Source organism: Cyprinodon tularosa, unplaced genomic scaffold, assembly GCF_016077235.1.
Source record: "Cyprinodon tularosa strain WSP-4 unplaced genomic scaffold, ASM1607723v1 ctg582, whole genome shotgun sequence".
NCBI lineage: Eukaryota > Metazoa > Chordata > Actinopteri > Cyprinodontiformes > Cyprinodontidae > Cyprinodon > Cyprinodon tularosa.
This window is the reverse complement of record NW_024039321.1, coordinates 257,371-281,335: the sequence shown is the minus strand read 5'-3', so window position 1 is coordinate 281,335 and position 23,965 is coordinate 257,371. Positions and strand designations below refer to the sequence as shown.

The 23,965-nt window shown below is 40.6% G+C and overlaps 1 protein-coding gene across 1 annotated transcript in view; it reads left to right on the top strand.

The window, feature by feature from the left end:
* The first annotated feature begins 3,704 nt into the window (after nucleotides 1-3,704).
* Nucleotides 3,705-23,965, top strand: part of LOC119797416 (carnitine O-palmitoyltransferase 1, liver isoform-like) — a 64,998-nt gene continuing 44,737 nt past the window's right edge. The window contains exons 1-2 of the mRNA XM_038306478.1: nucleotides 3,705-3,780; nucleotides 19,256-19,398. Of these exons, the coding sequence (XP_038162406.1) occupies nucleotides 19,258-19,398 (141 nt within the window). The 5' untranslated portion in view covers nucleotides 3,705-3,780; nucleotides 19,256-19,257. The remainder of the gene's footprint in view (nucleotides 3,781-19,255; nucleotides 19,399-23,965) is intronic.

The window sequence follows — 23,965 nt, the reverse complement described above, 5'->3', positions numbered from 1 at the left end:
CTTGCCGAGACGGCAAATAGGAGGTCACCGCCTCATTGTGAGGCGACTGTAGTCTGTGAAAAAAAAAAAAGTACAGCTATGGTCGGTATTTATCCGTATCCATGTCCTTTTACCGCAGAATGAAAGCATATTCTTTAAACCTTACCCCTGCTCCGGTTCATAGCGCCTGCAATTAGTCTCCGAGTTGTGAAGACGGCATACTGCTTCCTGTGAATCACAAAAAATACACTTGAATAAAGCTTTAGGCTAGGCTGCTTTTAGCTTACCTAGCTAGGCTAGGTTGTCTTTAGCTTGCCTAGCTAAGCTAGGCTGCTTTTAGCATAGCTACCAGTAATCGAACATATATTTACCGCTAGCATGGCGTTGTGCACCCGTCTTCTCTTCCTCGAGTTCGTATATCCCGCGAAGTTGCTCGACTGCAGAGCCACCATCTTGTCCTCTATGGACTACAACCTGGAGTGCATCGAATTCTCCAGCAGAGTGAGGCGCTCATTCATGTCGGCAGTATGTTGGGCAAGCTGACGAGACAGTCCGCTGATAGCAATCAGCAGTTTCTTCTCGTCAGTCTGCGGGCTGGCCGAAAGTTGTGGACTAAGAGCAATTGGAGGCGAGTTGAACGCGAGACGTCGTGCAGCCATTGTTCACGTAACAACAAAATACAAACACGGTAACTGGAGATTAAGTTCTTCTGAGTATAGTAACACAAACATGTCTGCTAATATGCTGGTCTCGCGAGTAGTCGAAGTGCACAAAAGCTCACACGTGATTGGACGATGGGGCCGGAGGCTCATCAGGCTCCTCCAATCACATACGACGTCATTGTTATACGGAAGGACTCGCGAGAAGAGCTCGCGTCGCTCCATTCTGGAAGGTGGCGGTAATGCACCTATAAATTGTTTGCAATTGCAATTGTTTGTCTCCATAAGATTGAATTTGAGCAGGTGGACATTAGAGATAATAAATGCAACAACAAGTTTTTGAATCAATATTCTATAAATAATATGTACCCAGGAAGAACAAAAAGCACAGCTCTCTTACAAAATTTTAAGAAATCTATGATAGTCAAAATTAGGACAAATTATTTGAAATTCCCAATTCCTCCTAAATATAAAGAATTACAATTTAAAATAATAAATAACATATATCCTTCAAATGAGTTTTTAAGAGAGAGATTTAAGTTTAATGTTGAGAATTGTGGCTTTTGTACAACTCAATTGGAAACAACTAAACATCTTTTTTATGAACGTAAAGAAGTATTAAACTTATGGGATCAACTTCGAACCTTTCTGTCTTCTAAAACAATAAATTTAGATTTTATTTCCTGGCAAAACATTCAATTCGGTTTATCCATTAAAGAAAAAAAAATTGGAATTTTTAATCAATATTCTAATAATTGTAACAAAGTATTATATCCATAAATGTCGCTATGCAAAATGCTCCCTCTCAATCTCTGCTCTCAAAAATGAACTTTCCCTTTTCAAAAGATGTCTGAGAAAGATGCAGAATTTAAATGCAATTAAATTGTTTGAGTTAATTGAAGAATTTCAGTTGGTAGTCCCCACTGATTAATTTACTTTAACTACTATTATTATTTTATTTATTTTTATTTATTTTATTTTATACTTTGTTCCAGCCTGTGCATTTAATTTTATTTTTCAAAAGCAGGAGTTGTGATATTTCTTCTTGTATTGAAATATTTGTTATTGACTTGTTATTTGAGATTGTTATTGTTTTCTTATATATTCAATAACAAAAAAAAAAAAAATAAGTGGAAATCTAAAAAAAAAAATTAACCATTACAGCCAACTGATTCTGAGTAAAACTAATTTTTGAAGTAAATTATTTTGTGTATTTTTTTTACATAACATTTGCATACACAGTAATCTAGCGTACTTTAATTAAATAAATCAATTCAAGCTAAAATGTAAGAGTCTATAATTAGGCTATACTGAGCCTGATCTATTTCTACCATCTATTTGGGGGATATTTATTGCCATACTTTGGGCCACTTAATACCAATTTAGCATGCTGACCTATGTCCTTATGACCACAGTGTACCAATCTTCTGATGGCTACTTCCAACAGGATAATGCGCCATGTTATAAAGTGAATCATCTCAGAATCATTTCTTGAAACTTTTCCACTTAAGTAATTGTGAACTGAGCATATTGGCAGACAACATTTTATTTTTTATCTTAAATGCAAATTTAAAAAAAAATAATTACTGCTCTAAATGTATTGCTCTGTCAGCTAAAGATCTGTTTTGGTCTCTATACTTTAATTAAATAAATCAATTCAAGCTAAAATGTAAGAGGCTATACCTGATCTCTTTGTATCAGAGATTTTCTTACCCAGAAAGATGTCACTTGGGGTAAAACCCCCTCTGCAACCCTGGTTTGCATTTGTATAGCTCACAGCATGTTCATTTACATGTTAAAGCCTCCCCTAGAATTCCATGGGGGGGAGGCATGGGGGGAACACTGCCTAAGAAATTCCACGTCAATTTCTGACAATTTACGGGAGTTTTCGGCGAAGCCTGCAAATTGCCGTAAACTGCCGCTAACCTGAAGTTCCACGACAATCTACAGTGCCGTATATTGACGAAAATCCCACTTTTCATGCAGTGAAAGTCAGTCTTCTGAGAATAAAGTCAGATTTCTGAGACTAAAGTCAGACTTCTGAGACTAAAGTCAGACTTCTGAGATTAAAGTCAGACTTCTGAGAATAAAGTCAGATTTCTGAGACTAAAGTCAGACTTCTGAAACTAAAGTCAGACTTCTGAGATTAAAGTCAGACTTCTGAGATTAAAGTCAGACTTCTGAGACTAAAGTCAGACTTCTGAGATTAAAGTCAGTTTTCTGAGATTAAAGTCAGACTTCTAAGATTTAAGTCAGACTTCTGAGATTAAAGTCAGACTTCTGATACTAAAATCAGTCTTCTGAGATTAAAGTCAGACTTCTGAGATTAAAGTCAGTCTTCTGAGATTAAACTCAGACTTCTGAGATTAAAGTCAGTCTTCTGAGATTAAAGTAATATTTCTGAGACTTAAGTCAGATTTCTGAGACTAAAGTCAGACTTCTGAGACTAAGTCTTCCGAGATTAAAGTCAGACTTCTTAGATTAAAGTTAGACATCTGAGACTAAAGTCAGTTTTCTGAGATTAAAGTCAGACTTCTGAGATTAAAGTCAGATTTCTGAGACTAAAGTCAGATTTCTGAGACTAAAGTCAGACTTCTGAGATTAAAGTAAGACTTCTGAGATTAAAGTCAGTCTTCTGAGATTAAAGTCAGAATTCTAAGATTAACATCAAAAATTTGACTTTTCCCACCATCATTTAACTTTTTCTTATTTATTAATTCAGTGGCCCTAATCCTCTTCTGTAAAAACTGGACTAAAACTATCAAATATAAAAATCACTAAAATGTGACTAAAACAAATAATAATTTTCCTCCTGAAGATGAAAACTAAGACTAAAACTAAGATGGATAATCCATCTTAGTTTTAGATAGTTTTAGTTTTAGATAATCCATCATGGATTGCTTTTTATTTCCAATTTACCGCCCTGGCGTTGCAGAGCTCCCTGTGTTTCTACAAGGAGGCGTGATTCACCCGAAAAAGGAAGAACGTGACGTAACCGCGTGTCTTTTTCTTTCTATTGGCTGGAAGTGTTTCTGAAGGGGCGCTCACGTGCAGGGGCTCGTGAAAGGGAGGGAGGGGCGCAAGCAAACACATTTCTGCATCTGTTTCCATCGTTCAAGATATTCTGAAAAAGAAGCTGCAGGTAATGTTACATTTCTTTCACCTCCTCTCGTCTAAACCATGTCTATTGTTTACTGAGTAAGAAGTTTCCTGACTCATTTTCTGATGTTTTAAACAAGGATTGAGGAACGGCGGCGCTGAATGCTCTCTGTGTTGTAAAACTGGTATTATTGCTTTATTATTACAATGATGGAATAGCGTTTATGCTGCGTTAATGAAGCGCAAGACGTTCCTTTAAAATAATAATGTTTCAGTATTTCCCATTGTTATCACGGGAGGACCAATCCATATTCGGCTCGTGCTTTGGGAAAATAAAAACATTTTCGTTGCATCGCAGTTCCTTACTAAATGGAGGTTCTAAAGTTGAGTAAATCTGACTTCCTGATGGTGTTTTTGGTCCGTCTGAACGGAAACCGCTTCTTTATTTAATGCGCAATAATTTTAGAACGAACAGACCAGTCAGATAGAGACAGCGACAGAGAGAGGTGCGTGTTTTTATCGGTAAACTGGGTTTTACTGTCATTGTGGGGCAGCTTAAATATGTGTTCAAGTAAAGCCATTAAAATTGTCTTCATAATCACGTAAAACTGTCAGCACGAAGCTTGTGCACGTGAGTCCCCTCCCACCCTGGTTATCGCCGCGCGCGCCTGCCTGTCCTGCCATCCTTTGTGCTCCAGCGGGTAAAACCAGTCTGGCCTCATTGCCTTACAATAACACATTAGGCGGAGATAACTGGTTTCTTGCCCAGATACACAACTATACAAATCTATAGAACAAAGTTCTTTAAAAAAAAAAGTGTTGTTATTGATTAATTTGATTTTAGAGTATTTTGCTTTAAGCCTTTATATAGCACTCAGTGAAATCAACGTTTCAAGCTAATAGAATTCAAATATATGGATATGTTTATGGCAAAAATAAATGTCAATGTAATAAGAAACGCCAACATGCCCGAATATATTAAAAGAAATAACAAAAATTCTTCTATAAGAAAATTCATGAAAAACACAGTGAAAGTAAAAGAAACACTTTTGGTACAACATAACCTTAGAGGCATAATGCTGATTTGACATTTTTTAGTTTATACACCTAAGTATAAATAAATAAATAATTATCATGTTCAAAAGTTACCTAGCAGCCAGATTGTTTTACCAGTGCAGCAGTGGTTTATAGAGGGAAATTAGAAGAATTACATGCAGACCTTGCCATTCTCTGACATAGGCTATTGTTTGAATTTAGGCCTATCTGCAAAGTATGGATGTCTCTCTTGCTCATTTTCCAGTGTGATCAGTGTATATTGACCGGAGGCTTGTTTTAGCACCTGTCACGTTCCGGCTATCTCTCAGTGCTTATCGTCCCTGGCTGGCCACCCCATGAACATTATCTGGCTTCGCCACTGTTTTTAATCTAATCTTATAATCAGTGCTGGGATAACCTTTGTGCTACTAGCAGTGCCTTTAAACAGGTGGTTCTGGTTTTGGTTACAGGAAAGTTAAGATATGCATGATGTGTATTAACACACAGACTTCCCTTTCTACCGTGCTTATTGGTAGTTCATCTTTTAGGGCTGCAACTAACGATTATTTTAAAAATCGATGAATCGGCCGATTATTTTTTCGATTAATAGATGAATCGGACAAAAATATTGTTTATATTAACCTCTTTATTCCAAAATAAACATTTTAGACAGAACAAACAAGCACACAAGTACAGGTTGCTCATTAACTGTACTGGTGTAATATGAAAAATAAATGTTTGTGTTAAAACTACGCAAACTTACATGAGAAATGTAGCTGTACATCCACAAAATATAGGCTACTTTGTTTGATAAAGTGCAAAAAAAGAAATTTTTTTTAAAAGCCCCTAAGGGGTTCAAACAATAGGCCCCCCCATTTCAACAAATGAGGTTTTTTTTTAGACTAGAAGAGTTCTGCCTTTTAAGACAGGAAAGTATAGCAGTTAAAGTTGCTACTTGAGAAAATACTGAACCATAGAGATAAAAGTAGCCCTGTGATTCAAATTATAAATTGTATTTGGAATAAAAAAGAGAACTAGGGGTGCTAAAAAACACATCCTCCAAAGACAGATATTTACATGGGAATGTGGCATATAATTAATAGACATATTACTGATCTTGCTGGATTTTATTCTGCTTTACTTCCATAAATTGCAGGATCTTTACTTTATTTTTGCCAGAAGATTTAAACTTTAAAAGCCTTGCCCTCATAATTTGCAAGTTAATTTATTTATAAAGAAAATATAAACGCTGCTTAAGCTAATTCAAATGAAATTAAAAGTAAAATAAGTAGCCAACCTTATCACTGTCTGTAACCTACTAACACGGTAAGGAAAGCATCAGATGAGCTACCTGAGAAACTAACGTTACGTTTCCCCACTTTAAAACGAAACAAACATGGTGGTTCCGTGCCATGTTAGTTTGTTTTTATAAAAGTTGCATGTTACGACTTTTTTCACTGTACAAAGCGCAGGCTATTTTAATTATTGTGATCAATTTGCGCCGTCAATCCCGGTGCATGCTCGCTTCATTTGCAGTCTGGACGCTGAGGGTAAACATCCTGCTGCTCTGACTGCAGCGCTGAGAGGGACTCCTGCGGGAGCGGGGGGAGGCGCCCAACGGCAGAGTAGGAACGATACATGCTTTCACATAAGAGTCTCCAAAAGTCGCCAGTGACACCGTAAAAAGTCGCCAGATTTGTCGCTAGTCGCGTTGTTGAAAAATAGTCGCTGGAGGGGTCTGAAAAGTCGCTGAGTTTGCAACACTGCACCTGCAGCGCTGGCTCGCTCTGCCGTATTTTTTCTTCTTCCCCCCGCTTCAGTCAAGTGGATGTGATGACGGCGGCGGCGGATGACGCATTAATCACGCGACACAACTAATTGATAATGAAATTCGTTGCCAACGCTTCTAAAAGTCGATTTTTATTGATTTTATCGATTCGTTGTTGCAGCCCTAGTATCTTTTCTTATTATGTTACTAATGTTGCTATCCTAATATCCTCACCTTCAGAGCACAACAGAGAAGATACATTGCTCCTTTCATGCAGAACGGCTGAATGGGAGCTATTTAGGGGAAAACTGAAGAGTTTATCCAGTGTTTTCAATTCAGTTTATTTCTAAAGCGCCAATTCACAACACGTCATCTCAAGGCACTTTGCAATTCACTAGATCAGACAGTCAGATTGATTCAAAGTTTTCAAAGGAAACCCAGTTGATTTCATTGATTTTTTGACTCGAAGGCAATCCCTCATACTAAGCATGCTTGTAGTGACAGTGGAGAGGAAAAACTCAATATTAACAGGAAGAAACCTGCAGAACCAGGCTCAGTGGGGTTACAGGAGACAGACGCACACAGAGAAAGAAACAGAGATACCAACAGAACCACAAAAATAATGTTCTACATCTTTGTCACCATTTAGTGGTGTATAATCCCTAATCCCAATCTAAATCCATTAATGTTTCTGCTTTATCAAGCCTCTCCCTGCCCTCCCTTCTCTTGCAAACACCGGTGAGGCTCTGTTTAAGAATCATGCACCCTCTAGTGGATGGTGGTAACATAGCCCAATATCATTTTAAAGCAGATGTTATGAAATATAACAAACCAGTAAGTTGATTGTTTGTTTGCCACCCATTTAATCCGCACAAAACAGCATTATGCTAGTAGGGATACGTTTCTTTAGCTTAACACAAATGGACGGCACACTAGTTATTTTTATTCCAATCCAATCAGGTTGTGGTAGCAGTTGTTGTTGTAACATGATGCAATTTGACAAATTTCTAGAATTGTTAATGATTTTTCAGCAAACTGGAATCTTGAACAATAGTGCATGAAAATGTTAAACAGACGAAGGAAGTTTTATATTGGCTTCTAGATTCCAATACATCCTATAGGCTCTGATTCTATCTGATTGTGCCAAGACATCTTTTTTGAGTGATTGTTTTAGCCCACAAGTATAGAATACACATTCTGTTGATATCTATCAACACCTCAGGATAGCGACAGCATCATGCTGCAGGGATGCTTTGGTTTAACAAAAACAGGAAGTTGGCCTTAACTGTCTTAATTCATTACCAAAGACAAGTAACAGAAATACAATATTTAGGTTTACTCTTAAATGCAGGGCTGTAACTAACTATTATTTTGCAAATTGCTTAATCTGTTGATTATGTTTTCGGTTAATCAATTAATAATCTAATAGCCAAAGGTTAATTAAAGGAGACTTTATTAGTGTTGTGCCATTTTTTGTCCCTGATACGATAGCCTAAACCTGGTTGTGCAGTATCGCCCGATACCATCTGTTCGAAATTGATGTGTGCGTGTATATATGATAGGGATGGAACGGTTTATGAAAACCATCCGAACCGTTCGGTTCGACTGTCTCGGTTCGATTTGCGTGTGTTTCGTTCGGTTCATGCGCTGCTCCTTTTTCTCATAGGCGAAGCGTTTACACTCCAGAGCAGAAGGTGGCGGTACTGTGACCAAAGCCAACCACCAGTAGTAAACAAGAAGAAGAAGCGAAGCAGCTTAGCCGGATGTAGCAGGGAAAAAAATCAGTTGTTGTGGAGAATTGTGTCGGACTGGCGAGTGGGAAAGAACAGGCTTTGGAAGACGCGCCAGCAGCACTTTATAGGTCTGCTGTATGGGACCACTTTGCATTTAGAGTGACCTACGATGACGGCGGAAAGAAAGTTGTGGATTAAAGTGCAACAGTGTGCAAGCATTGTGCAACACGTTTTGTTTATGCTAACAGCAACATGACCAACATGTCAGGCTAACCCCGAAATCCAGCATACTCCGTCAGCGCTCCGCCCCGCTGCGCTCCAGACCGCCCTGAGTTCCTTGGAGAGCGTAGAGGGCATGCACGAGATGATTAAATTCAAAGCAGCAGAACATACGGAAATGATCCATGGTTTCCGCGAATCATTAAAAATAATTACAGTTCATTAATTTTTGGGGGATTTTTTCATTAATTTCATAAAAACATTTTTTTCATAAATTTTTATAATTTTAATTATTATTTTTTTTTTTTTGGTGTAACAATAAACATATACCGAACCAAACCGAAAATCGTGACCACGAAACTGTGAACCGAACCGAACCGTAGATTTTGTGAACCATTCCACCCCTAATATATGAAGAACTGTACCATTACCATCATTGGCTTTGTCAAGCTGCTGCCTACCTTTGTGAAGCACGAAAAAGACTACCGTATTTTCACGACTATAAGGCGCACTTAAACGTCTTTTTTTCCCCTCAAAATGTGCGGTGCGCCCTTCGGTGCGGTGCGCCCTATGTGTGTTGTAACTGCGACTTTTGAGACCACCTCATTGAGGAGATGATGAAAGAGTGGCTGAATGTAAGGAGACCAGGTGTTTTTTTTCACTCATCACCATCGCTGTTAATCTGTAACTCCATGCGTGCCCATCTCACAGCTGATGTGAAAAACATGGGGAAACAAATGAACGCTGTGCTCGCTGTTCAACCGCTCGACATCGGTGTGAACCGGACCCAGCAGGTGCAGCAGAAGCAGCGAGTTTACATGCAAAGTCAATGGTTGACGCGCGTATAGGTGCAGCAAAAGGTCCCGCTGCGCGTTTTGAGCAGCAGGCGCTGCGCGTCGGGAGCGTTTAAGCATCTGAAGCACTGCCAACGCGCTGCTGCTGCTCGAGATGGAAAAATTTAAGTTTTGCTGCTGGACGCGCCGCATCAACCAATCAGAGAAGCTGATCTGGGAGCTGACAGCGAGACAGACACATCGCTCTGATGACATATGATATTAACGCAAATGAAAAAGGCTGGATGGATGAGGAGATGATGAAAGCGTGGCTGAGGCAGGTGTATGTGAGGAGACCAGGTGGTTTTTTCCACGCATCACCATCGCTGCGTGCCCATCTCACAGCCGATGTGGAAAAAAAAGGTGAATCAAATAAACGCTGTGCTCGCCGTTATCCCGGGGGTCTGACAAAGGAACTTCAACTGCTCGACATCGGTGTGAAGCGGCCGTTCAAAGTAAGGCTGCGAGCGGCGTGGGAGCGATGAATGACAGACGGAGACCACAGTTTCAGGATAAGTGGAAGGCAGCGCCGGGCAAGTTACGCCACAGTTTGCGGATGGATTGTTGATGCTTGGACTAACGTGTCTGCTGGCTCTGTTGTTCAAGCTTTCGCAAAAGCCAGCATTATTTCTGAGGAGCCGCGCTGCACGGAAAGTGACTCTGAAAGCGAAGAAGGGGAAAATGGCATGTCTGATTTAGCGCAGCTGTTTAATTCAGAAACAGAGGATAATGACTTTGATGGGTTTGATTAATACTTTGTAATAAATACATGAATAAAGCACAATCATACTCAGTTTTGCTCCCGCTCTATTTTTCTACCTGAAAACTTAATTCTCCTCAACGTATACCGCGGTGGCTGGCAGGTGTTTTTTCATCTAAATAATCTAAATCTTGCAGCTATATTTGCTGTGATCAGTGGGAATAAAGTAGTTTTAATATATTTTTAAGTGAGAAAGTCCACCTGAAAACTTAATAATTGCAGTCAGTTCATCCAGATTATCTATTTCTGTCGGAGGCGCTCAGACCCCCACATACCAGCGGTGCGCCGACAGTAGAAATCCCTTCAACAGCAGCCTCTAGGCTGGGTAGCCTCCGGATTCACGCGGTGGCTGGCAGGTGTTTTTCATCTAAATAATTTAAACTGCAGGCACCAGGATACCGGTAATAAAAGCGAACATATTCCGTCGGCAGGTTTCAGGATTTTAAGTTAATTTAGGAGTGACCACAGCGCTGTCATCTGCGATGTGTCTGTCTCATGGCCAGCTCCCAGCTTTGATTAATACTTTGTAATAAATACATGAATAAAGCACAGTCATACTCAGTTTTGCCCCCGCTGTATTTTTAAATATGCAGTAGAGGTATTTAAAGGTAGTAGAGGACATGTACCTGTATATAAAAAACGCGCCCTATAGTCCGGTGCGCCTTATGTGTGTGTTAAATACAGAAATGGGACACATAACTGAGAGTGCGCCTTTTAGTACGGTGCGCCTTATGGTCGTGAAAATAGGGTAATATAAAGTGAATCCGTTACAAGTTTTTTTTGCCTACCTAGAATGGGTGACAATAGTTGAATAAACTTTTGGCTCTCAAAATGGTATCGGTGCCCTATTTGTTGGTACTCGCCGATACCCATACCACCATTTTAGTGCTGGATCGGGACCCCGCCCCAAAACTGGTGTCGGTATCGGTGCAACACTACCTTTTTTTTTATTTTTATTAAACCTGGTCCTAAACTAAAATTTTTCCACTTGAGGGGTTCTTGGTAGAGCATAGCGACAGATGGAATTATATATATTAATTTATCTTTTTACAACTTTGGTATAATTACTGCACTAAGTGGGTTGCATGTTTTAGAGTCTCAATACTCCAGTTAAAGATTAAAATATTACTAAATTAGTTGATGAGTAATTAAAAAAAATCTATTAATAAAGAATAATCCGATTAATTGTTTCAGCCCTAGTTAAATATCTTTTATCCAACAACTTCAAAATGTTTCTGATAGTAAAAGTCAACAACTGAAGGAGTATTTTATTTTTGTCCATGTTTTTAAGATAAGAGAAGCCAAATAAGACTCTTTCACGTCTGCATGAACAGAAAAGTGTCATGATGGGTTCACTGATGAGACCCAGTTATGCAGAACACCACGGAGACGGAAACAATAGTAAAAGTTTAACAGAGTTTATTGTTCACAAGCACATGGGAATATGACTGGAACTGGTTCAGGCCTGAGGACTGGTTCACTGGAGTCTGTGTAGATAACAGAGCAGTTAGCTTGGGAGCAATGGGGTTTGGTTTGTGATGTTCAGATTTATACCTTGAGGGTTCCGGTTTGAACACAGAGAGAGGAGTTGTTGGGTCCAGAGAAGGTTTGTTTCAGCAGAGTCCAGAAACTGCTTCAGCGTCTTACTTCTGATGAGGGAGCAGACCTTGGCTTTTGGTTTCCAGCTCTTAATCCAGAGCTGCATGGGAATCCAGAGAAGAGTCTTCGGGTTTGGCTCAGAGGGCAGGCTCGGCAGTCTAAGCTCCTCCAGAGCTTACGGAGAAAAACTGGTTTCCTGGAAACAGAGACAAAAGGATTAGAATTCAAGCATGACTCAAAGAGTAATAAGATTTGTCAGAGGGTTCTTTGGCTCAGGTGCTAACCAACGAGATTCAACACTGCGGCGTCGAGGCAAGGTCTGAAGACAGCTTTTATAGTGTGGATCCTCTGATGATGGAACGAGCCACAGGTGCGTCGCAGGCTCGGCTCAGGAGGATCCACGGCGGACTCTGCTGGAGAAAGGTGGTACTTCTCCAGCTCCCAACAGTACCCCCCTCTCAACGACCGCCTCTTGGCGGTCCGGAAGACGTCGATGGCGGAGAGCGCTTACTCCTCGATCAAGGAGGGATCGAGGATGTAGGAGCCAGGAACCCACTGGCGATCCTCCGGACCGTAGCCCTCCCAATCGACGAGGTACTGCCAACCGCGACCTCGCTGACGGGAGTCCACGATCCGGCGGACGGTGAAGGCAGGATGACCATCGACTTCCAGGGCGGGGTGGAGGGGAGTCGGATGGTGGCCACAATGGACTTGAGATGACTGGTTTCACTTGAGAGACGTGGAACGTGGGATGGATGCGGAGAGTCAGAGGCAATTGGAGGCGTATGGCAGACGGGTTGATGACTTGGGTAATCCTGTATGGACCAATGTACCTGGGTGAAAGTTTGCAAGACATCCCCTTGAGGGGGATGTCCCGAGTGGATAGCCATACCTCCTGTCCGACACTGTACTCGGGGGCCGGGCGTCTCCTGGAGTCAGCAAAACGCTTGGTTGTCTCGGAGGAGCGATTGAGAACAGTCATGGTTTCCCTCTAGATGCGCTGGCATCGACAGACGTGCTGGTTTACGGACTGGACTGAAATTTCTTTTTCGTCTGCGGGAAAAAGAGGTGGTTGATAGCCAAGACTGACCTGGAATGGAGATTGTCCGGTGGAGGCTGATTTGAGGGAATTGTGGGCGTACTCGATCCAGGTAATGTACTGACTCCAGTCGGTGGGGTTACTTGAGGTTAAACAGCGGAGGGTGGACTCGAGCTGCTGGTTCATACGTTCTGTTTGTCCGTTGGACTGTGGATGGTAGCCAGAGGTTAGCGAGGACTTCCATTTTAGAGCAGATCAGAAGGCCTTCCAGACTTGGGAGATGAATTGAGGTCCGCGATCTGAAAGAATCTCCTGGGGGATTCCATGTAACCGGAAGACGTGCTTGATCAGAAGCTGGGCGGTTTGAAAAGCCGTGGGAAGTTTTCTAAGAGGGATCAGATGACAGGACTTTGAAAATCGGTCAACAATGGTGAAGATTGTAGACATACCTCGGGAGATGGCTAGACCAGTGACGAAGTCTATAGCGATATGGGACCAAGGGCGCGAGGGGACTGGAAGAGGATGCAGCAGACCTGAAGGTGGTTGGTGAGAGGCTTTGTTTCTGGCGCAGGTGGCACAAGCCAAAACATACTCCTTGACGTCTTTATGTAGAGTTGGCCACCAGAAACGTCTCGAGATTAAAGCTACTGTTCTGCTCACCCCCGGATGAGCGGAAAATTTGGCAGCATGCATCCACTGTATCAGACGAGCTCTAACAGAAGAGGGGACGTATGTTCGATTAGCAGGACCGTTACCTGGGTCAGGTTCAGAAGCCAGGGCTGAGTTTATAAGATCAGTGATCTCCCATGTGACCACTCCAACAGTGCAGGATGCTGGTAGGACTGGTTCAGGCGTCTCGGATTGATCGACGGAGTAAAGACGAGAGAGAGAGTCGGGTTTGACGTTCTTGGATCCGGGTCTGTAGGAAATAATGAGATTGAAGCGAGAGAAAAATAGGGACCACCTGGATTGACGAGGATTGGCTTGTTTAGCTGATTGGATGTAAGCAAGATTCTTGTGATCAGTCCAGACAAGAATCGGGTGCTCAGCTCCTTCCAACCAGTGTCTCCATTCCTCCAATGCCAGTTTTATGGCCAAAAGTTCTCGGTCTCCAACGTCGTAGTTTTGCTCTGCGGAGGAAAGTCTACGAGAAAAATAGGCACAAGGATGAACCTTTTGATCTGAGTCAAGTCTTTGAGATAACACAGCACCCACACCAGAGTCGGAAGCGTCGACCTCGAGGATAAATTGTTAAGCTGGATCGGGTTGGATTAGCACTGGGGCTCTGGAAAACAAAGTCTTTAGTTTAACAAATGCAGCTTGTGCCTCGGGGGTCCATTGGAAGGTTCTCTTGACTGATGTTAGGGAGGTTAGAGGGAGAGCTGTTTGGCTGTAATTTCTGATGAATCTCCGGTAGAAGTTGGCAAAACCCAGGAATCTCTGTAATTGTTTACGATTTTCGGGCACAGGCCAATCCAAGACTGCCTTTATCTTGTCTTCTGAAGGTTTAATCTGCCCACCCTCGAGCACAAACCCCAAAAAGGTGAGTGAAGACTGATGAAACTTGCATTTTTCGGCTTTGATGAAAAGTTTATTTTCCAGTACTCTTTATAACACTAGGCGGACGTGTTTCTTGTGCTCGGAATGGTTCTTGGAATAAATGAGTATGTCATCAATGTAAACGAACACGAATACATTCAGGAAGTCTCTGAGAACGTCGTTAACCAGGGCTTGGAAACATGCGGGGGCATTAGTTAGACCAAAAGGCATGACCAAATATTCAAATTGGCCCAAGGGAGTCTTAAAGGCTGTCTTCCACTCATCTCCGTCACCTTCTCCGTGTTCGGAGAAGGTGATAAGCGTTCCTCAAATCGAGTTTGGTAAAGACAGTTGCCCCTTGAACTGGTTCGAAAGCTGAAGCGAGAAGTGGGAGAGGGTACTTATTTTTAATAGTAATTTGGTTCAGGCCTCTGTAATCTATACAGGGTCTTAGAGAACCGTCCTTCTTGCCAACGAAAAAGAACCCTGCACCCAACGGAGAAGAAGATGGGCGAATTATTCCGGCAGCTAAAGACTCATTTATGTATTTTTCCATGGTTTCTCGTTCTGGTTTGGAAATATTATAAAGTCTGCTGCTGGGAAGGGGAGCTCCAGGTAATAGCTCAATCGCACAGTCATATGGTCTGTGTGGTGGAAGGGACGTAGCACTGACCTTACTGAAGACAGGAGCCAAATCATGGTACTCGGAAGGGACAGAAGAAAGGTCAGGAGAGTCCATCTCCCCCCCACCTCTAGGGGACCCCACAGCGGGAGCTGCTGAACGGAGGCATGTCTCATGACAAAGGGTAGACCAAGATTCCACGTGACGATCAGTCCAGTTAATATGGGGATTATGTTTCTCCAACCATTCAAAGCCAAGCACCAGAGGCGAACATGCGGAAGGAAAAACAAAAAATGTTATGGTTTCACGATGATTACCTGAGATAAGTAGCTCAAGTGGCTGGGTTTGATGGGTGACCTGGTGGAGTTTCTTCCCATCAATAGCGGAAACGCATAGAGGCTGGTTTAGAGGAAAGGTTTCAATCTGAAGCTGCTGGACGAGATTAGAGTCAATTAAGTTTCGTTCACAGCCTGAATAGATGAAGGCAGAGAAAGAGAGGTTCTGGTCAGAGAAAAATAAAGTGGCAGGAAGCATCAGACAATGAGATTTTTCAGAGTTAACTTGGCCCGCCAGACTCCTCAAAACCTCTGACGGGCCCCGGCTTTTGATTTAGCCGGGCATGAAGCGATGAAATGACCACTCTCACCACAGTAGATACACAGTTTGCTCAGAAAACGTCTTTGTCTTTCCTCAGGAGTCAGCCTTGTATGTCCAACCTGCATGGGTTCAATCTCCGTCTCACCAGTATGAGAGGCCTGAACAGGCAAAGGGAGAGACTGAGTCTTTGGTCTCGGCTTGGACAATTGTTCTGTGGGAGCAGAAAAAACAGTCACGTTATTTGAAGCAGGGGCAGAGGCAAAGGACCCCAGATTCTTATATTTAGAGCTGTTTCTGGCTCGGATTCTGTTGTCCAACTTAATTGTGATGCGGATTAATTCGTCGAGGGTTGCTAGTTCATCCTTGATGCTTTCGTTTAAAGCCATAAAGTAAGCGCCCTTTAACGCACTGATTCCATCCGGAAGCTGCTGCTTTTACCCAGGAAGTTAATGGAGAACTCCGCCACCGAAGCATTTCCCTGTTTGAGATTGAAAAGAGCACGAGAGTCAATGGTTTGATCTGTTTCTTGGTTGAAAACTTGCGAAAATTCTGAGACAAAATCTGAATATCGACAACTGAGGCTTTCGTCAGAGGCAAACCTTGCCTGAGCCCATTCCAGGGCTCTTCCTGTTAATTGGGACAAAATGAAGGTATTTTCTTGAAATCCGTGGAAAAACTGCTGGGAGAGTTCTGAAAGATAAGGCGACATTGAAAGGTGGTACTTCTCCAGCTCCCAACAAAAAGATGACATTTTTCTCCTCAGTGCTACCAGAGACAATCAACACAATCAGCCACTGTTCTGACAACAGAGGGGTTATGTTCTGTCATTAGCATTGGCATGCTCGACACCTTCAGTGCTTTTTCACATTGTGTTTCTTTATAACCATAAACTTCTATGTGATTTTGATTTTATGTGGTGCATTACAGCAAAGGGAAAGGAGAACCATAGATCATTTTAAAAAGCATTAAAAAGCAAATATCTTAAAGTGTGGCCTGCAGTTTTATTTAAACCATAAAATTATTTCCCTAAATTAAACCCGGAGAACCTAAAAGTCGTCTTACCATTAAATCTATCTGAGTGTAATTGAGCCTAAAAATAAACACAGTGTTTGTCTTAGTATGTACTGTGCCTACATGGGCTGAAACACCAAATCTAAACAACATAGAAGGACTCGTTTATGTAGTAGGAAGCCAAATTTCCTTCAACAGAGAAGACGAATCTGCATTAAGAAATTAACAAGGAGAAAATATGTGTCTCTACTTATTTAATGTGACATTTTCATTCATACCAAACCAAAAGGGAGTTCTCATGTTTAAGCCAGGAGAATAATTCACTGGTCAAATCTTTCTAAGAACAAAGTTCATTTCAGTGTCATGAGATAAAGCGTGGGCATCGGACAGTGTACTTTTCCGTCAATATTCACATACCCACAGTGCAGTGACTGTGATGAGAGGGAGATGGTGTGCATGGCTGCATAGAAAGAAAGCAAGAAATCTCCTCTCATTAGTTTATCCCGTTAGACTGAGCAGTGCTTCACATGCCAGACAATAAAGCACCTGTTGCTGCTGGTTTGTGAAACCACACAGCAAAATCTGATGTGGTAAATTTCATTTGTCTGTGTTGTATGTTGAAAGTTCCTATTTAAGTCAACTACTGTTGAATTCAATATGTGAGAATTAGTTTCGCTATGAGTCATTGTTAATCTGCAAAATAAAACTCAAGCAACAATTGTTGGTTATAAAGTAAAAAACTAGCAGAGTTTCACCCACAATGCCAACCTATCTGTGAACTCTGAGCATCTTTGTTTATAGATGTTCGAGATCGGCCTGTTTTTCAGTGTTTTCCTGTTTCTCTGACCGTGACTGGCTGGATGTGCTCTCTTCATCCTCTGACATGTGAGCTGGCTGCTTTTTGTATCTCTGCTTCTGTCTCCTGAAACCCCAGTCGACCTCAGCAGATGGCCGCTCACAATGAGCCTGGTTCTGCTGGAGGTTTCTTCCTGTTAAAAGGGAGTTTTTCCTCTCCACTGTTGCTGCAAGGATGCTTAGTTTGAAGGGTTGGATTCGAGTCAATGAGTCGATGCAATTCCTTAGATTGAAAACTTTGAATTAATTTGACTGAATGATCTTGACTGAAGTTCATTGAGACGACATTTGTTGTGAATTGAATCAGTGAACCTACAATTGGAGGATCCCCTGTTGCAACTACAGCTCAGTTGTTGTGTTCTTGGGCAGAACCCCTGACTTGCATCGGTAAAGTGTTGGTGTTAAAGGTGTACAGGGGGCCGGTAGAGCCTGTTTAAGGGCTCATTATGCTTGACGCCCTGACATCCACGAGGAAAATGAGCCCCGCCCGTCACAGCATCTGCAGCATTCGTACTCTGTGCTGCTCTTCTCCTTTTCTGGCCAGTTCCACACAGCATACACAGTTTACAGCTTTATCAAAGCCTCTTCATGCCGTTTGAGAGCAACACTCATTGCTTTCCTGGAGTTTTTCCACATTGTGTTGATGGTGGGGATATTTATGAGCTAAATCATGGGATGTCTCTAAATGTTTACATTTGCGAACCCAGGCCAGCGGGAGCAGCCGTCCATTCGCCATGTTTTCCGCATAGCCCCGTCCTCATAGATACAACATTTCCTAGGAGTCCGGAGGGGTGTGGAAAACCAAAAATGGCCACATGGATCTCGCAGATTCATCAAGCAAGCACCAAAACTAACAGCAGCCTTGCTTGATTCAGGGCAGCTTTGGCTCCAATGTATCAGATAGCACAGGATTAATTACCACTGTTACGCTAATGATACTCAGCAATACTTGATCATACATCCTGATAACCGTTAACTAGCCTAACCAGCCAGACTAATTGATGGACCTCAATTTTTTAAAGGGGGACAAACAGAGTTAGCAGAAACAGTTTAGGGCCAATTAGAAACTATGGATGTGACGCAAAAACCTCTTTAAAATAAATAAAACCTCTAAATGTTGAATTTCAACTGCTAAGAGTATTTGTCCAACTATTTTACGTACAATCTTAACTGTTTAACCATTTCAAAAGTGCCATTTTAACTTGATCAAGTGTGGAGCAATATAAAGACTTAAAAAGTGTTGAATTTAACTCCCTAGGAGAATTAACACTTTTCAAATTTGCCATAAATTTATCGCCCGCCTCTAACTTTACAACAACATTGCATCAGTTTTTTAAATTCTATTGCTGAAAATCCCATAGAAAAACATTATTATTAGTAGATATAAAGTGACAAATTATAACAAAGGTAAAGGAGTAAAAAATCTTTTTCAAGCAGTCTTTTTTATTGTATTCAAGCATAAAACCCAACATGTTATCAAATCCATACGGTTTTCATCTGTGCTTTTCCTCCCTGGCCTCACGTTTGATTTTATCGTACTGCATTCCTATAACAAGCAGTTTAAAATGTTGACTGATAAGTCATACAATTGTTAAACAATGTAATAAATGCCCGATTACTAAGTGCAAATATTTGATGAACAATATTAGTATTCAGGGATTAATCATGTCAAACTGCAGTGAGCTGGAAGTAGAATAAACTCTTATTTTTCAAGCTCTACACGTGCAAAAACAGCATTCCTTCCTCCAACTGAATCACTAATGTTGTCAGGTTGGTTTTCACAGGTTTATCCCCTCTGGCCTTCAAACTTCTAGTCTAGTCTCTTCTGTTTTCTGTGGCAGTAAAATTTTATTATCTAAGAAGCCTTTTACTAATCTGGAAGCTTTACTTTTCTCTTGAACTTGACAGCCATGGCGGAGGCTCATCAGGCCGTAGCGTTCCAGTTCACCATCACACCAGAGGGGATCGATCTACAGCTGTCCTATCAGGCCCTGAACCAGATCTACCTGTCTGGAGTTCGTTCCTGGAAAAAGCGAGTCAGCCGCATGAAGGTAAGTTAGGAGATGAGATCATGTTAGCATTTCCTGCCCTTTTTTTTTTTTTTACCAAATAAGTTTAAAAAGGCCTTAATTCCACTCCCTTCAGTTTCTCCTACGTAAATTCTTGTTAAACTAATATATATTTGGGGCAAAATATGAAAAAGCAAAGCATTGTCCTTGTATGGAGTCTATTACACCTTAATATTCTCTGCCTGTTGCATGTCAGAACTGATGTTTTCCATAATAGTTTATCTAATTAGGACAGTTTCTCTGTCCGGATATACAGTTATAATCTTCTGTTTGTATGTGGCAAAGATTTGGGAATGGAATGAAAGCGATGTCCTTCAGCTAAGAACAAAGTGTATAATTTTGATATCGCCGGAGCCATAGATGTCTCCTCATCTGCTAACATGTATGATGTAATGATGTGGCAGACTGGAGATGTATAAAAGACCTCTTTAACTGTTAAACTGTTGCTTATCGTATTTAGATAAACTATTGTGGAAAACATCAGTTCTGACACGCAACAGGCAGCTAAATTAAGGTGTAATAAACAGATACATTATCAATGATAATGATCCTAACATCCCTTATATAAGACAAAAGACATCAGATAAATGCAGGTATTATGTGCTATTAAGGCTTTAAAGTTATTGGATCAAAACTAAAACTACTATCTCACATTGTTGTCATGTTTATTTTAAAGAAAAGTGGTACAGAGTTTCCTGGATGCGGCCGCCTGTGGAGCTGGTTGACAGTTGCTTTTTGTATCTCTGCTTCTGTCTCTATGAAGTTTCTTCCCGTTAAAAGGAAGTGTTTCTCTCCACCGTCGCTACAAGCATGCCTAGTCTGAGGGATTGCTTTCGAATCAATGAGTCGATATAATCAATTGGTTTTCCTTGGGTAGAACACTTTGAATCAATCTTATTGGATGATCTGGTTGAACTTTAAAGCGTCTTGAGATGACATGTGTTATGAATTGGCACTATAGAAATAAACTGAATTGAATTGACCAAAATGTTTTTTCCTACTGCTATGAATACTTGAGTTACGTTATTTTCTACCTCCACCTGATGCTGTTTCTCTGTTTTCCACTGCTTGCAAACAAGTAGGGTTTGTTTTTGTTTGACCATATTTTTATTACTTCTTATAGTCGCAATTCAATTTAGTTTATTTATGCTGCATAATTCACAGCATGTCATGTCAAGGCACTAGGAGTGGAAACAGCTTTAGCCAGTGTAGTTTTTTTCTGCTTAAATGTTGTTTGACCCCTAGGGGGTCCACTGAGGTACTAGGGGTGGGTATTGGCAAAGAAGTCACGATTCGATTCGAATCACGATTCACATGCCACGATGCGATTCTATCACGATGCATCACGATACTTGAAATATTGCGATGCATTGGGATATTTTCACTGAACACTGTAAGAAAAAGATACAGCCCTTACCAGTGGCTGACTGGCTGGGTGTGATCTGGATAGTGTCTTCAATTGATACATAACTGAAAGCAACTGAATTCATACATAGCTGTATTTATTGAAATTACTTTTGGAGGTGTTGCCATGAAAACAAATACTGGACAGAAATATTACTATTACTGGCGTGGACACACTGACAAAAAGATCTTAGGATTCATCAAACTTAAAATAACAAAATGAGGATAATCAGTCCGGACATGCTTATGACACAAAGCAGCAGGCGTCAACACATCCGCAGCGACATCTGCTGGACTGGAAGTTGTATTCCACTTGGTTTGATTGATGTGCGCCAACCATTAATGTATTTTATTTGTTCATTTTTTTTTTTTAATAATCGATTCTTGCCTTCAAGAATCGATTCAGTAGATCACAAAAATTAGAATCACGATGCATCGATTTGACGATTATTTTGCACACCCTTATGAGGTACTGCATTTTTTTATATATTCCCCCTTGCAACTTTTTCCACTAATTAAAATATCTTTAAATCCACATTAACATGAGTTCAACAGACTGTAGTAAACAGATAAATGGAGGCAGAAGATGTCTTTCAGTCATCAATGCTCACATTCAGCGATACACAGGAGCTCTTTCAAGCTGGGCACCGTTTCATTCACAACATCTGTCCCATCAACCAGGAATCACAATCAGAAATACTTTAATAATCCCAGGGAGAAATTACTTTCATTACATTTCCCCATCTGTAAAAGAGTGACTATGGGACCAGTTTGAACACAATATTATTAATTAGGGGTTCCCTGCTCCATATCGCTATCAGTTTGGGGGTCCTTGTCCTGGAAAGCGTTGAAGACCCCTGACTTACAGCATTATAAAATATGCTATAATAGATGAAAGTGTAAACCCTGCTCCTTTCCCTTGAAAAAAAGCATGACTTGCTTTACATTTTAATTTTATATTGAAGGTGCATTACCTGACATTTATTACATTAATGTGCCAGTAGCTCACCCTGGTTGCATACAAAGTATTTTCAGAAAATGTACCACTTCTTGCTGTGGAATTATTTGTTATTTTTGTTTTTTTCTGCTTTCCAAAAAGTAAAGAAAGTAATAAAAAACAACCCCACTGGACTTTTAAAAACACAGCCAAGTTTGAAAATGTTTTGCTCCCCATTCAGGAAGCTTTCTCAGTTTAAAATGTCTGGGTTCCAGGCTTATAGAGTGCTCCAAACAAAAGCCTTGTTATGGCTTAGAAAACATGCAAATTAAACCAAAAAAACAGTTCCACTTCTTACTAATGGGGAGTCGTTGTTTGGCCTGGCTGACCAGGGATGATATCTTGGTCCCCTGCATGGCATTGAGGTTTGAGATGATCGAGGGAAGGAATCAACTCTAACGCTGCGTTGTAGGTTTTTGAGAGCTAGAACCTGAGACCAGCCCCTCTGTTTAAGGTTATTTTTTCTCTCTTCAATATTTCTTTTTAACTTCTTTAACTTTTTGGCACGTCTATGACTGTATGACTGTCAATCTTCACCAGCATGTTGTTTTCCGCTTTCTTTTTGCTCAATTTGTAAGTAAATAAAACCCATTGATTATGTTTAAAATACCAGAGGAGATAGTGTGCATGTGGGCAGGGCGTAAAAAAAGAAGGTGGAAGATGCAGCTAAGCTAGTTAGCACCTCCCAATGAAGTGTGGAAATAATGAAGAAAAGGCCAATATCCAGTTTGAAAGAAATGCAAAAAATATTTGATTCCAAGAGGGATGAGATTTAAAAGGAATTAGGTTTGATCATTAGTGTTTACTGTACATTTTATTGGTTGATTCCTTTCTTAAAGCTGTATTTCTGTTTGTATTTCTTAGAAACACCAGTTTCCAATTCTCTAGCATTTAACCCTTCTGCAGATGGTTTATTGAAATGATATTGATTGGTCTTGTGTCACGCTGTGTGAAGTGAAGCATTTGGTTGAGCTTTATCACTGATCTCTATTTATTCACTGGATTTTGATTGTTTCCCATGTTTCCAATCTCCATAGAATATAGAGCAAAATAAGGTCCTCTAAAAATATTAATGTTCTACTGTAAATGTATCGACAAAGGTCTGTTTGAATTACAGAAAAACAGAATTGTAGACTAAAGGAAAATACTGTGACCTTCTACCCACTTAAAGGCAGGTTGGCAAACAGTAGTTTTTTTCTAATATTGAAGTATAGCAGGTTAACCTTTAGCACAGTTAGAAGAGACACTGTTTTCCCTGAAATGTGATCATAACTTGTCCCTACCTGACTGGGTGTGTCAAGTTTTACGATGGTATGAAGGAATGTCAATAGTTGGCAGGAGGAAGGAGAATACAGGGAAGGACTGACAATAGGTGTCAGTTTAGAGCCATAAATATCTCAAAGTAATAAAAAATGCAGCAATCACATAATGTAATGTCACAAGGATTGCTGTTTATTTTATGTTCAACGGTTTTGTCTGCAGATTGACTTTCCATTTATTAGCAGTACACTAAAAGCCTGACTAACACGGCCCGCTTCAGGAAGTGTAATCGCTCAGAGAGTTTACTATGTGCTATTTGTTTTCCTTGGAAAATACGTTTAAATCTGGATTTTGTCAAATCATGTTCAGAGACATTAGGTAATTTATTTTTGGATTTGATTGACCCAAACAAAGCAGCACAGTGGGGAAAGGATATTTTATTTCTGTAGCCTTTCTGAGTGAATGGTTTAAAAAAAAAATGGGTGGCACTGCTGCCTTGCAGCAAGAAGGTTTTAGGTTCAATTCCCAAGGCAAGGCAAGGTAAATTTATTTGTATAGCACAATTCAGTACAAAGACAATGCAAAGTGCTTTACATGATTAAAATACAGGAAGATAAAACAGAATCAAAGCAAGTAGGAAAAAATAAAAAAATAAATAAAGTAAAAAAATGCAGAAACAAAAAAACATTTGGACTAAAGAAAATATGTTTTAGTTGAACTGTTTAGCTAGAACAGTCCTAACCAAATGTGTTTTTAGTCTTGATTTAAAGGAACTCAGGCTTTCCGCACTTTTACAGTTTTCTGGAAGTTTGTTCCAGATAAGTGGAGCATAGGAACTAAATGCTGCTTCTCCATGTTTAGTTCTGGTTCTAGGTATGCAGAGCAGGC